The sequence below is a fragment of the Dendrobates tinctorius genome, unplaced genomic scaffold (genome assembly GCF_039654945.1).
Source record: "Dendrobates tinctorius isolate UK_male_01 unplaced genomic scaffold, ASM3965494v1 ptg000164l, whole genome shotgun sequence".
NCBI lineage: Eukaryota > Metazoa > Chordata > Amphibia > Anura > Dendrobatidae > Dendrobates > Dendrobates tinctorius.
Genome location: NW_027361831.1, coordinates 6,983,475 through 6,998,633, shown reverse-complemented (window position 1 = coordinate 6,998,633; position 15,159 = coordinate 6,983,475). Strand labels below are relative to the sequence as shown.

At 49.8% G+C, this 15,159-nt stretch overlaps 1 protein-coding gene across 4 annotated transcripts in view; it reads right to left on the bottom strand.

The window, feature by feature from the left end:
• The window catches only part of LOC141052934 (uncharacterized), a 33,622-nt gene that overhangs the window by 9,233 nt on the left and 9,230 nt on the right, over positions 1-15,159 (bottom strand). The window contains exons 1-6 of one of the 4 annotated variants that reach the window (XM_073550262.1): positions 11,944-12,044; positions 5,349-5,498; positions 5,042-5,221; positions 3,789-3,912; positions 3,608-3,705; positions 3,317-3,407 (exon numbers count right to left, since the gene is read on the bottom strand). In XM_073550262.1, the coding sequence (XP_073406363.1) occupies positions 3,317-3,407; positions 3,608-3,705; positions 3,789-3,912; positions 5,042-5,221; positions 5,349-5,498; positions 11,944-11,970 (670 nt within the window). In that variant the 5' untranslated portion in view covers positions 11,971-12,044. Of the gene's footprint in view, positions 1-3,316; positions 3,408-3,607; positions 3,706-3,788; positions 3,913-5,041; positions 5,222-5,348; positions 5,499-11,943; positions 12,051-15,159 lie in introns of those variants that run through there. The other 3 variants (XM_073550263.1, XM_073550264.1, XM_073550265.1) reach the window with 3 other exon arrangements.

Sequence of the window (15,159 nt, the reverse complement as noted above, 5' to 3'; positions counted from 1 at the left end):
TATACCACATCCTATCCCAGTCATGTGATTGTTTCCTATAAGGCCTTATCGTGGCTGTCAGGTACACATGAATTGGCCAACTTATGCGCTAAGCATTCTCAATTTTTCATATTTCTAGTGCAGCAATGCAATTCAATTTTCATATTTGCATGCTATAGGCTACAGAGTGCTGCTTTATGTGTGTGATTATATATGAGTTGGCGACTCTAGGTAAGCACCTGCTCAGACTTAATTTATGTTTGGATGTGACGGTCAGTTTTTTGATATTGTATGCATTAGCCTTCTAAGAACACCGCCCCTTAGCCTCATGTGCTTTTAATTACAGCAGGATCACTACCCCTCCATAGAGATGTAGACTTTAGTCTAAGAGAGGATTCACATTAGGTTCCCATTAGAGATGTAGACTGTTTAAGAGAGGATTGGCATTAGGTCCTGGCAACGAGAATCGCCTTATCAGTGCTGCCAGGTACACATGAATTGGCCAATTTATGTACTAAGCATTCTTAAGTTTTCATATTTCTAGTGTAGTAATGCAATTCAATTTTCAAAGTTCATGTTTGCATGCTATAGCGCTACAGAGTGCTGTCTTGTTTGTTTGACTATACAGGGTGGGCCATTTATTTGGATAAATAAAATGGGAATGGTTGGTGATATCAACTTCCTGTTTGTGGCACATTAGTATAAGGGAGGGGGACACTTTTCAAGATGGGTGGTGACCATGGTGGTCATTTTGAAGTTGTACAATTTGGATCCAACTTTATTTTTTTCAATGGGAAGAGGGTCATGTGACACATCAAACTCATTGAGAATTTCACAAGAAAAACAATGGTGTGCTTGGTTTTAACGTAACTTTATTCTTTCATGAGTTATTTACAAGTTTCTCTTTGTTTACAGCCATTGACATGTCGCAGAGGTTAACACATGAGGACGGATAGAAATTGTGTTGATGTCTGATGAACGCAGTACCCGGGTCATTGCAGCAGATTTCAATGCAAGACACCCTACGCAAGAAAACTGTCACCATTCCCATTTTATTTAGGTGTATCCATATAAATGGCCCACCCAAAAAAGTTTGCCTCATCACTGAACATATCGTTCTGTGTAAACTGAGGGTCCTGTTCCAATTTTTGTTATGCCCATTCTGCAAATTCGGCGTGCCGATCTGGGTCACCAACCATTCCCATTTTATTTAGGTGTATCCATATAAATGGCCCACCCTGTATATGAGTTGGCTACTCTTATTAAGCACCTGTTCAGATCTAATTTATGTTTGTATGTGACGGTCAGTTTTTTTATATTAGAAACATGCAATCAACGTGCATTTAGTCACGATGGTCACATGAATTGCATTATGTATTGTGTGGCAGTGACCCCTGTTACAGCTGGGGGGCGCTGTGTGTTCTCCCCAGGATACACACGGAGGCGTATTGAGGCTATGAGGAAGCACTGCGGTCACAGGCGTAGCTGGGATTGCAATGGGGAAGCAGTGACTGATGTCACAGGTAGTGGTCACCTTGTGTTCTCCCCAGGATGTGCATGGAGGCGTATGAAGGTCATAGGTGGGCATGGCAGCCACAGGTGTAGCTGTGACTGCAATGCAGACTGATAATAAAAGTAAGTGTTAGTCTTGGACATGTTAGTGTCCAAGACAGAGGTAGGGAAAACCTGCTCTGGATGTTGTGTTTGAAACAGATTGCAGTATGATAGTGTTGCAGTCTGTTCCATTCCAGATCTTCCATGTGGCTAAAAGCTACAGGTTTCTGTTATAAAAGCCCTGCAGTAAAGGGTTAGTGAGGAGCTGAGTGAGTGCTTAGTGAGTCTCAGGGCCAGAGTGAGGCCTGGCAACCCGCAGTGATGCAAGTCGTTCACGGTGACTGGTTTCGGATGTGGACAGTCCTGTGCCCGGAGGTGAACCGGAGGTGGATGTCATGTGCCCGAAAGAAGACTGGTTTGTGTATATATTGCAAAACAGGTGGATATAGTGCCCGGCTGCAATCCCGAGGATATCCTGGACTTTGTACGACTGTGTAAGTAAAGAGACTGTAATGTAGCAGTGCAAGACACCCACGGGAACTAGTCAGAGGAAGACTGTCGTGTGTAGTGCCTGCAACATGTAATTCTGTGTGACTAGAGTCTTGGATACGGCGCATAGACAGCCACGGGAACTAGTCAGAGGAAGACTGGGGTGTTTAGTGTCTGCAAAATGAAAGATGCCGTATAATATATATTCTGCAAATGGTGAAATGGATACTAATTATATGCACTGAAGTTATATGTACTTGCGTGGATTGGGCTTTTGTGTGTCAATTAAAGAGACTTTTGTGTTTGAATTTTGAAGGGTCACTGCCTCTTCACTGCGTACAGTGCTACCGCTGCCTTACAGTATACTTATTGCATTGGTCAGGAAGTCCTTTCCTTCCATGACATATATAAAACTTCTGTTTTGAAGGACATACTCCATGATTACTTGTAAGATATAGTTATACTAGAAAATAGAATCACTGGAATCAGAAGAAGCAACCAAAATTATCACCACAAAAAGTGACACATGTCAGATTTGAAAAATGGGGCATTGTTCTGAACATAAAATTGCCTGTACAAAGTGGATAAATCAGAGTATTTGGGTCACCGACTACTGTAGACAAACTGTGACTATATACAATAACACATCTACTGACATGATCAAACTCTACAGTCTTCATCGGAGAAAAAATAACTAACAAGTGGTGAAAACTCTCTGGAGTAGTTAGAGTATGCGGCTAATCTAAACTATCGGAAGGGACAATATTTTCTGTTAGATGAGTTTTTGAAGAAATATTAGACATTTAAAGAAAACTTTTTAAAATAGTGCAGAGCTGAGGAGTCTTAAATTTAGATTTTGAGGCAATCATTACCCTCCTCTTTCTCTAACAGAACAATCTCAATACTTTTCTACAAGCAATTTTCTAATTTGTCAGCACATTCTATGTACGCTGTCCTAGTCCATGTTCACATGTTCAGTATTTACATCAATATTTGTAAGAGCAAACCAGAAGTAGAACAATCAGAGGAAAACGTATAACAGAAACAAGTCACCAGTTCTGAATTTTTCACCCCCTTCTGGTTTTGGCTTACAAATACTGATGTAAAAACTGAAAGTGTGAACGTGACCTTAACCAGACGGTTCCCACTCCTCTTTTCTCCCTATGATTCCTAGCGTGGATTACAAGAACTGGAAGTACTGTTTGCTGCTCCTCGCTCGTGCTCCACCATTATCATGACAGCCAGTGCCTGAGAAGAATCTGTGACTTCTCTGCAATAAGTGGTTGCTACTCACCTGGGTAGTCACATGTAGGAATCTCCTCTTTACACCGCTCAGCACCCCTCACGTACGTCTCTGTAGTATTAATATGTGTCAGATCTTCACCCTGAAACAAATATTGTAAAAAAGTCACAGACAGATGGAGAAGTCACATCTATGACCAGCTCTAATCCTGCCATCTCCACCGTTCTCATTACACAAGTATAAAACATATAATACTGGTGGATAAAACAAGACTGAGCACAAGACCTTCACAGCCGTCTACACATCATAGGGGAGATCTCATGACACCTTCTCTCCATCTACCTGATGATCCTGAGGAACATTGGGATCTTCTTGTTTACAGTCCTGTGGAAGAAGATGACGGGGACATCTCTCTGGTGTTGTCCTCTTACTGGATAGATCTGGAGGAAACACATACAGGGACTGAATTCATTCTTTACATACAGATAATTATAGGAACTGTGTATTTAGTCCTGTCTATTACCTGGTGATGTGATGGGTTGAGGAACCTCCATCATGACGTCCTTGTACACATCTTTGTGTCCTTCTAAATACTCCCACTCCTCCATGGAGAAATAGACGGTGACATCCTGACACCTTATAGGAACCTGCAAAACACAAGCCGTGGAGACACCATCACGTTTCTCAACGCAAGCAATAACTAGCCAGGTCTTTCCCCAGGAAGGAACAACCACGGGAAGGGCAGTCTCCAATGAAGGAAACCACCTATGCCAAAACATGGTATCCATCCACAGAGAGCTGTGTTCAGGGTATTTGCCCCTCATCAGTGTGGAGTATGAACCTGGCCAGTAGGAGCAATGCCTAGTAGAAGACTGCGAAAAATGAGGATGAATGAACTCATGGAAATCAACATCCAACACTGCGGAGACACCATCACATGTTTCTCAACGCAGTGATTCTAGAGCAATGACTCCATCCCTTATGTATGTAAAAACATGCAAAACACAAGCCGCGGAGACACCATCACATGTTTCTCAACGCAAGCAATGACTAGCCAGGTCTTTCCCCGGGAAGGAACAACCACGGGAAGGGCAGTCTCCAATGAAGGAAACCACCTATGCCAAAACATGGTATCCATCCACAGACAGCTGTTTCGGGGTATTGCCCCTCATCAGTGTGGAGTAGGAAACTGGCCAGTTGGAGCAATGCCTAGTAGAAGACTGTGAAAAATGAGGATGAATGAACTCATGGAGATCAACATCCAACACTGCGGAGACACCATCACATGTTTCTCAACGCAGTGATTCTAGACCAATCCTCATCCTCATTTTTCACAGTCTTCTAGTAGGCATTGCTCCTACTGGCCAGTTTCCTACTCCACACTGATGAGGGGCAATACTCCGAAACAGCTGTCTGTGGATGGATACCATGTTTTGGCATAGGTGGTTTCCTTCATTGGAGACTGCCCTTCCTGTGGTTGTTCCTTCCCGGGGAAAGACCTGGCTAGTCATTGCTTGCGTTAAGAAACGTGATGGTGTCTCCGCGGCTTGTTTTGCATGTTTTTACATATTTCCCATAAGGGATGGGGGCATTGCTCTAGAATCACTGCATTGAGAAACATGTGATGGTGTCTCCGCAGTGTTGGATGTTGATCTCAATGAGTTCATTCATCCTCATTTTTCACACCTTATAGGAACCTGACACATAAAATGATACCGTCATCCCCCCAATCTCTTCATAGCATTACTGTATAATGTCCCAACATTCCCATCTCACCTCTCCAGTCAGCAGCTCAATCATCTTGTAGGTGAGTTCTAGGATCTTCTGATCATTGATGTTCTCATGTATCAGGGGGTGAGGTGGAGGCCCCGTGATTGCGCTTAGGGGTCTTCCCAATCCCTCAGACACAGGGTCCAGACAGCGCTCACTAGAGGTCTTCTTCACTACCGTGTAATCCTGGTTATGGAGAGACATTAATAAATCTCACTACAGACATTTCCAGAGTCCTCACCTCTCCAGTTCTGTCCATCAGTTACTCCCATAGATAAGAATGATGTAATGTGACGTAATCAGAATCTCTCACCTCTCCAGTAAGCCGGAAGAGGATCTCTAGGATGAGGTGTAATATCCTCTCCACCATATTGTCTCTGTCCATATTCATCCTTGATGGGTAAATCTGAAAAATCCTCTTATATAGAAGATCTTCACTGAGAGGATCCGATATTCTAGGGACCTTAATGGGGAGAATATGACGATTTAATACCATAAAGAATCCTGACTAATAAAAAATAATAATACAATTACTGGAGATAATAAGGGGAAATCTATTTTTAAAAAGTATTTATTTTTTAACACCTAATAAATCCTATATATTTTATGTCACAGACAACAAGCAGTTTCTCCCTCGGAGTCGGCAGCTGAATACGTTCCTCATAGACTCATCTTCCATAACGCTAATTCTCGTCTCATTTACCGACCCTGGAATCGGCATTAGCAATACTGCAGGAGATATTCATTACACGTGACAGGAGGAATAACTACTTCATGATGAGGACGACATCTTCATCTTCTACTACGGCTCTAGAAACATATCTGGCCAGAGTCCATCACTGACTCCATCACCACCGGCCGTCTATATGAATGTTTCCAATCTTTCCCGCACTGTAATCTTTTATCCTGTTAGATCTCATGTCTGATTCACACAGAAAAGTTTTAGTCATTTATAAAAGCTGTTTATAAGAACATTACGGACAGGAGGGATTTGATGCCAAAATCTACATTGTAGTTATATGGTTGTTTTTATTCTGGATATGACTTTTTTTCGGTATTTGCAGCTTAGATTTCCCTAGGGGCCATTCCATAGTTACAGGTGTTACATTCACACAGCTTAAAATATATAAATAAATTATAAGGAAATATATCACATTTGTTTTATGGTAGAAACAGATATGTCTGAGTATGTATTTTCAAATTATGTGGTGAAATTACAGTTTCTTTGAAACGGACAATAATTATGTTTAAGTTTTTTACTGATTGTAGTTAAGATTGGAGATGAGTGAATATCTTCGGCTCCCTCCTTATTCGGCAAGCTATAGCGCTTACTGAAGAAGCTACAGCGGGAACCCAGATACCTGGAGCGCTCCCAATAATCAGGTGTCAGGCGCCGCAGCTGCATGTGTCGCGGCTGTGTGACAGTCACAACACATGCATGGAGAGCCCGTGTGTTGTGACTGTTACACAGCTGATTATCGAGAGCACTCCAGGTATCCGGGTTCCCACTGTAGCTTCTTCGGTAAGTGCTATAGCTTGCCGAGTAAGGAGGGAGCCAAACATATTCGCTCATCTCTAGTTAAGAACCCATGTTATAATCTATTTATATAATTGCCTTGTAATTGGGACACCTAAGTGATGGGTATCTCAATATGGAAAGTGCTGCTGGTACCAACCTATTGCGCGGTACCACCAGCGGAACGCTGTCGCACCACACACAAATACTCTATACGCTGTACTCACACAGCCTCTTGCGCGGTACCACCAGCGGAACACCATTGCACTGCGTCTGCATGAATTACGCGCAGGCGCAGTGAATCATTCAGCTGATCCCGGTGGCAGATGCGCGACGAGTCTACAGGCAGAGGAAGCCGGTCACATCACAGCATCAGGGGTGTTATGATTGAGTCACCGTAGGAGGCAAAAGCAGAAATACAAGCTAAGTCCAGAAAACCAGAGAAGTTGGCAACTATCATATTGCAGACCCCTGAACCTATCAACACAACTAGCAGTAGCCGTGGGGGGTTCCTACGATGCCCTAGACCCCTCGACCACAGCCGGAGAAATACATAGGCCTAAAGAAAGAAAGGGGAAATCTAAACTGCCCCAGAGCAGACCCCAAAGCAATAGGCAGCCCCCAACATATAATGACGGTGAAGCAAGATGAAAACACCAACACAGACAGAAAGATAGACTGAGCAAAGATGGGGCCCCAAAACTACCTAGATAGGAAAGGACAGGAAAGCTGCTGTCTGCAATCTGCCAAAACCCTATCAAAGACATAAGCCAACCAGCTGATATGAAAAAGGCCCTGAAGCAGCTAGGCTTCAAAAACTGAATCAGCACTCAGGTATTTTCAGAAGACAGAGCTAAAAGATTTCAGCACACCCCAGCAGGGAATGGCAGAAATCCAGAAAAACAAAGCAAAAACAAAGTCAAAGCACAAAAGCAGAAGGCCGAGCAGCAAACTTAGCTTTGGAGGAGCAGGAATTCAGACTGGTCTCCAAGGATCCCACAGAGAAATCACCCGCAGGGCAGAAGGGCGTCGGCAGCATTATATCCAGTCCGTAACTCCACTCAGCCAGTCACAATCATCAGCCTCAGGTGTTTGACAATCAGGCTCACTACCTTTCTTTACCAGAAGAGGGAGTTCCTCGGGCCTCAGTAATGAAGGGGAAAATGAACTCACAACACAGGGGCTTAACTACCGGGGTAGCAGCCGAAGCGGTTGCTTTGGGGCCCGGCCCATAAAGGGGCCCGGGTCCCCGGCTCTGATCGGCGCTACCCGGTAGTGCAAATGGGCGGACATACCGCTGCGGCCTGTTCAACCGGTGCCGCGATCCAAGAGGGAATAGCAGGAGCCAGGAGCGGAGCTGCAAGGGTCCGTCCTGCTTCCTGCCCGGAGGCCGCGCTTCCTGTCTGACACAGGAGCGCCGCTGAATGACGTCATCATTCAGCGGCTGCTGCTGTGTAAGCGAGGAAGCGCTGGCGATGCTGCAGACAGGTGAGAGGAGAGAGGTGGTGTATATGTGTATGTATGTCTGTGTGTGCATGTGTCTATGTGTGTGTATGTCTGTGTGTGTCTATGTGTGTGTGTGTGTGTGTGTGTGTGTAGGTTAGCCTGGCCCTGGAGGAGATGGGGACATGACATGAGGAGAAGACCGCGATGGGGAGAGAAGGCCATGATGATGCCTGGGGTGAAGGGAGAAGGCCATGAGGGGGTAATGGGAGAAGGCCATGAGGGGGTAATGGGAGAAGGCCATGAGGGGGTGATGGGAGAAGGCCATGAGGGGGTGATGGGAGAAGGCCATGAGGGGGTGATGGGAGAAGGCCATGAGGGGGTGATGGAGCAGGCAATGATGGGAGTGATGGGGAGAAGGCAGTGATGGGGTGAAGGAGAAGGCAATGATGGGGGTGATGGAGAGGGCAATGATGGGGTGGTGGGGAAAAAGAAATGATGATGGGGTGGTGGGGGAGAATGCAATGATGGTGGTGGTGGAGGAGGAAATGATGGAGGTGGTGATGAGGGCAATGATGGGGTGGGGGAGAGGACAATAATGGGATGCGAGGGGAGGGGACAATGAGGGGTGTGGAGGATTGGGATTGGAGGAAGGGGGACTTATAATGGCCTTAGGAACAGGGGGAGGTGGAGGAAGACATTCTTTCTTTCTAATCGCTTTCTATGTCTAACACAGTCCCTTAGTATATAGTGTACTCACTAATTCTGTATAACACCATCCTTAGTTACATAGTTTCCTCTTTTATTATGTATAACACCATCCCTTATTACGTACCAACCTCTCTAGTTATATATGGTGCCGTCCCTTATTATATAGCTTCCTCTGCTGTTATGTATAGTGCTGTCTCTTACATAGTGTATTCTTGTTATTTACAGTGTCCTCTCAAGGGCCCCGCCACTCTGTACACAGCGGAATTCAGGCCAGGGTTCGCGGCTGAGGTCAGGTAAGCAGCTCCGCCGCGATCCTAATGTGACTCTAGTATGCATTATCGGTAAGAAGGTGAGTCTTGAAGGCGGTGCGTCTTGAAGGGGGTGCGTCTTGAAGAGGGTGCGTCTTGAAGAGGGTGCGTCTTGAAGGGGGCCCCGTTTAAAAGTTTGCTATGGGGCCCAATCAGTTCTAGTTACGCCCCTGCAAAGGGGTATTCCCACGAACAAAAGTTCATTTTAAAAATTGTCTGTGTCTGACCGTGTACGGAGCATACCACATCTCCTGGGCAGGGGAAGAAGCAAAAGACAACGCTGACATTACAGCAGGATATCGCAGAGGATTCATTTTGTGAGGTAAAATATTTCACTGACTGTTTTTAAACAATATTTTACCTCACAAAATGTTTCCTCTGCGATATTCTGCTGTAATGTCAGCAGTCTTTTGCTTCCTCCCCTGCCCAGGAGCTGTGGTATGTTCTGTATACGGTCAGACACAGGGATGAGAGAGACAGAGCATAGGGGAGACAGCTCAAATGGGACAGCACATGAGGGGAGAACACAGCACAGGAAGGAGAGACAGCGGTCAAGGGGGATAGCACATGGGGCAGACAGGTCAAAGAAGAGATAACAGATGGGAGAAGTCAGCACATGGGGAAAGAGAGAGTGGACAGGTGGGTGAGCGAGAGATTCTTAACACTGCAAAGCCTTCCCAAATCGTGACATCACCGCTCTCCCGATGCGATAGCATTGGGCCTCCATTTAGTATTAGATATTTATTATTATTTCATAATTATTTTTTTACAGTTTTTTTTTTTTACAGGTGATACAGGAATGTTCAGTTTGGATGGAATGGCCCCTAAATTACATTAAAAACACCAGAAATAAACAGGTGCTAAAAAGTTACAAATACAACTGGCACCAACAATGCTTGTAAAACACCATACAAGAAGCATGAGACACATGGTGCACCTTATATGCCAAATGGTAGACATGTTATAGAGATCACAGGAAAGCCCGGCCGAGTAGAACAGTTGTGTGTGGGGGGAAGTCGGGAGAAATAGACATCAGCCAAATGATTGTCCGATCAACAGTTATCTCATGTGTATGGGGCCATTAGTATCACACTGACAGGCAGGGATAATACCCCGCACTACAGTAGTTCAGGGCATCACCGGAGCAATCACAGGCTTGTATGTTGTATGATCTCACTAATGAGAGTTGTGGAGAAAATCTTAGTTTTTTAAGAGAAAAATAAATGTCACAATTTTAGCGAAAGAGAAAGAGAACATTCTCCATTCTTGATGAGGACAGAGAGAAGACATCTTCTATATATCTGAGGTAACAGAGAGACGACATCCATTATTGTATCTGAGGCAGAAAGACAGAGGCAGAGAGCCTCCTCCATTATATCTGGGGCACAGAGAGGGGGAGTCCTGTGTTCCCCATAGACACCTCCCAATATATCGCCATGACAGCCGGGGCCTAACAATGGGGTCCGAGAACGAGGTCATTAAATTATAAAGAGAAAACAACAAGGTAAAATCCAGCTCCATTCACTAAAGATAAGAAGTTCTACTTCTGGGATAATCTGTCCCCAGAATGTCTCCATTCCATGTACAGCTCACACCACAGATAACAGCCCCTCATACATCTATAGCACCGGCCCGGGGCCACATCTCCAGACCTGGGAACCTGACCCAGGAGGTCGGTGCTGTGTCCCGGGGTCATCTGTATCTGCACCAGGAGTGGGGGAAGGGGGGATTTATTTATTAGGAGGTGGGGGGACATATTGTGGGGGGCAACTTGTACTATCATAATGTGTGTGGGGGGGATGGCGGTACTGGGGGAACATTAAACTGTGTGTGGGGGGATGCCGGTACTGTGGGAACATTATACTGTGTGTGGGGGGATGGCGGTACTGGGGGAACATTATACTGTGTGTGGAGGATAGTGGTACTGTGGGAACATTATACTGTGTGTGGGCGATGGCGGTACTGGGGGAACATTATACTGTGTGTGGGGGGATGGCGGTACTGGGGGAACATTATACTGTGTGTGGGGGATGGCGGTACTGGGGGAACATTATACTGTGTGGGGGGGATGGTGTTACTGGGGGAATATTATACTGTGTGTGGGGGGATGGCGGTACTGGGGGAACATTATACTGTGTGTGGGGGGATGGTGGTACTGGGGGAAAAATTATACTGTGTGTGGGGGATGGCGGTACTGGGGGAACATTATACTGTGTGTGGGGGGATGGCGGTAATGAGGGAACATTATACTGTGTGTGGGGGGATGGCGGTACTGGGGGAACATTATACTGTGTGTGGGGGGATGGCGGTAATGAGGGAACATTATACTGTGTGTGTGGGGGGATGGCGGTAATGAGGGAACATTATACTGTGTGTGGGGGGATGGCGGTACTGGGGGAACATTATACTGTGTGTGGGGGGATGGCGGTAATGAGGGAACATTATACTGTGTGGGGGGGATGGCGGTAATGAGGGAACATTATACTGTGTGTGGGGGGATGGCGGTACTGGGGGAACATTATACGGTGTGTGGGGGGATGGCGGTACTGGGGGAACATTATACTGTGTGGGGGGGGATGGTGGTACTGGGGGAACATTATACTGTGTGTGGGGGGGATGGAGGTACAGGGGGAACATTATACTGTGTGTGTGGGGGGGATGGCGGTACTGGGGGAACATTATACTGTGTGGGGGGGGATGGCGGTACTGGGGAACATGTCTGGGAAGCTCCCACAAAGGGGCAAAGTATGGTGTGAGCAATATGTTGCCTTACTTTCTGTTTTCCATAGTTGGGTCTTGTGTATCATAGAAAGAGGAACAAAAATGTCATGATTTTTAAAAAGTGTCAACACAAAAGCACTAAAAAAAAGTCTCAGCGCTGAAGGGGTTACTGCCCCCGTGCCCAGTAATGGGAAATCTCCAGCACCTACCTCCACCTGCAGAGCCGCACTCCACATATATGGCTGCTCTGTGCGCACAGGACCTGGGATGAGGTCACAGGAGGGGAGGAGTCAGGGGTCACATGATCAGGGCCCTCAGTGTATGCAGGACTCTGCTGTGCTGGTTGTCATGGTGCTGGATGAGGGGAAGTTTCTGTGTGGGGTCAGGAGGGGTTTACAGGGTGGATGTAGCAGAGCCGCGTGTGTACGAGGTGTACGGAGCGGAGCCGCGTGTGTACGAGGTGTACGGAGCGGAGCCGCGTGTGTACGAGGTGTACGGAGCGGAGCCGCGTGTGTACGAGGTGTACGGAGCGGAGCCGCGTGTGTACGAGGTGTACGGAGCGGAGCCGTGTGTGTACGGAGCAGAGCCGTGTGTGTACGAGGTGTACGGAGCGGAGCCGCGTGTGTACGAGGTGTACGGAGCGGAGCCGCGTGTGTACGAGGTGTACGGAGCAGAGCCGTGTGTGTACGGAGCAGAGCCGCGTGTGTACGAGGTGTACGGAGCGGAGCCGCGTGTGTACGAGGTGTACGGAGCGGAGCCGCGTGTGTACGGAGCGGAGTCGCGTGTGTACGAGGTGTACGGAGCGGAGCCGCGTGTGTACGGAGCAGAGCCGCGTGTGTACGAGGTGTACAGAGCGGAGCCGTGTGTGTACGGAGCAGAGCCGCGTGTGTACGAGGTGTACGGAGCGGAGCCGCGTGTGTACGAGGTGTACGGAGCGGAGCCGCGTGTGTACGAGGTGTACGGAGCGGAGCCGCGTGTGTACGAGGTGTACGGAGCGGAGCCGCGTGTGTACGAGGTGTACGGAGCGGAGCCGCGTGTGTACGAGGTGTACGGAGCGGAGCCGCGTGTGTACGGAGCGGAGCCGCATGTGTACGGAGCGGAGCCGCGTGTGTACGAGGTGGTGTACGGAGCGGAGCCGCGTGTGTACGAGGTGGTGTACGGAGCGGAGCCGCGTGTGTACGAGGTGGTGTACGGAGCCGCGTGTGTACGAGGTGGTGTACGGAGCGGAGCCGCGTGTGTACGAGGTGGTGTACGGAGCGGAGCCGCGTGTGTACGAGGTGGTGTACGGAGCGGAGCCGCGTGTGTACGAGGTGGTGTACGGAGCGGAGCCGCGTGTGTACGAGGTGGTGTACGGAGCGGAGCCGCGTGTGTACGAGGTGGTGTACGGAGCGGAGCCGCGTGTGTACGAGGTGGTGTACGGAGCGGAGCCGCGTGTGTACGAGGTGGTGTACGGAGCGGAGCCGCGTGTGTACGAGGTGGTGTACGGAGCGGAGCCGCGTGTGTACGAGGTGGTGTACGGAGCGGAGCCGCGTGTGTACGAGGTGGAGTACGGAGCGGAGCCGCGTGTGTACGAGGTGGTGTACGGAGCGGAGCCGCGTGTGTACGAGGTGGTGTACGGAGCGGAGCCGCGTGTGTACGAGGTGGTGTACGGAGCGGAGCCGCGTGTGTACGAGGTGGTGTACGGAGCGGAGCCGCGTGTGTACGAGGTGGTGTACGGAGCGGAGCCGCGTGTGTACGAGGTGGTGTACGGAGCGGAGCCGCGTGTGTACGAGGTGGTGTACGGAGCGGAGCCGCGTGTGTACGAGGTGGTGTACGGAGCGGAGCCGCGTGTGTACGAGGTGGAGTACGGAGCGGAGCCGCGTGTGTACGAGGTGGTGTACGGAGCGGAGCCGCGTGTGTACGAGGTGGTGTACGGAGCGGAGCCGCGTGTGTACGAGGTGTACGGAGCGGAGCCGCGTGTGTACGAGGTGTACGGAGCGGAGCAGCGTGTGTACGAGGTGTACGGAGCGGAGCCGCGTGTGTACGAGGTGTGCGGAGCCGCGTGTGTACGAGGTGTACGGAGCGGAGCCGCGTGTGTACGAGGTGTGTGGAGCCGCGTGTGTACGAGGTGTGCGGAGCCGCGTGTGTACGAGGTGTGCGGAGCGGAGCCGCGTGTGTACGAGGTGTGCGGAGCCGCGTGTGTACGAGGTGTGCGGAGCCGCGTGTGTACGAGGTGTACGGAGCGGAGCCGCGTGTGTACGAGGTGTACGGAGCGGAGCCGCGTGTGTACGAGGTGTACGGAGCGGAGCCGCGTGTGTACGAGGTGTACGGAGCGGAGCCACGTGTGTACGAGGTGTACGGAGCGGAGCAGCGTGTGTACGAGGTGTACGGAGCGGAGCCGCGTGTGTACGAGGTGTACGGAGCGGAGCCGCGTGTGTACGAGGTGTACGGAGCGGAGCCGCGTGTGTACGAGGTGTACGGAGCGGAGCCGCGTGTGTACGAGGTGTACGGAGCGGAGCCGCGTGTGTACGAGGTGTACGGAGCGGAGCCGCGTGTGTACGAGGTGGTGTACGGAGCGGAGCCGCGTGTACGAGGTGGTGTACGGAGCGGAGCCGCGTGTGTACGAGGTGGTGTACGGAGCGGAGCCGCGTGTGTACGAGGTGGTGTACGGAGCGGAGCCGCGTGTGTACGAGGTGGTGTACGGAGCGGAGCCGCGTGTGTACGAGGTGGAGTACGGAGCGGAGCCGCGTGTGTACGAGGTGGTGTACGGAGCGGAGCCGCGTGTGTACGAGGTGGTGTACGGAGCGGAGCCGCGTGTGTACGAGGTGGTGTACGGAGCGGAGCCGCGTGTGTACGAGGTGTACGGAGCGGAGCAGCGTGTGTACGAGGTGTACGGAGCGGAGCAGCGTGTGTACGAGGTGTACGGAGCGGAGCCGCGTGTGTACGAGGTGTGCGGAGCCGCGTATGTACGAGGTGTACGGAGCGGAGCCGCGTGTGTACGAGGTGTGCGGAGCCGCGTGTGTACGAGGTGTGCGGAGCCGCGTGTGTACGAGGTGTGCGGAGCGGAGCCGCGTGTGTACGAGGTGTGCGGAGCCGCGTGTGTACGAGGTGTACGGAGCGGAGCCGCGTGTGTACGAGGTGTACGGAGCGGAGCCGCGTGTGTACGAGGTGTACGGAGCGGAGCCGCGTGTGTACGAGGTGTACGGAGCGGAGCCGCATGTGTACGAGGTGTACGGAGCGGAGCCACGTGTGTACGAGGTGTACGAAGCGGAGCAGCGTGTGTACGAGGTGTACGGAGCGGAGCCGCGTGTGTACGAGGTGTACGGAGCGGAGCCGTGTGTGTACGAGGTGTACGGAGCGGAGCCGTGTGTGTACGAGGTGTACGGAGCGGAGCCGTGTGTGTACGGTGTCATACATGCCAACTTTTTAAGAAAAGAAAGAGGGAC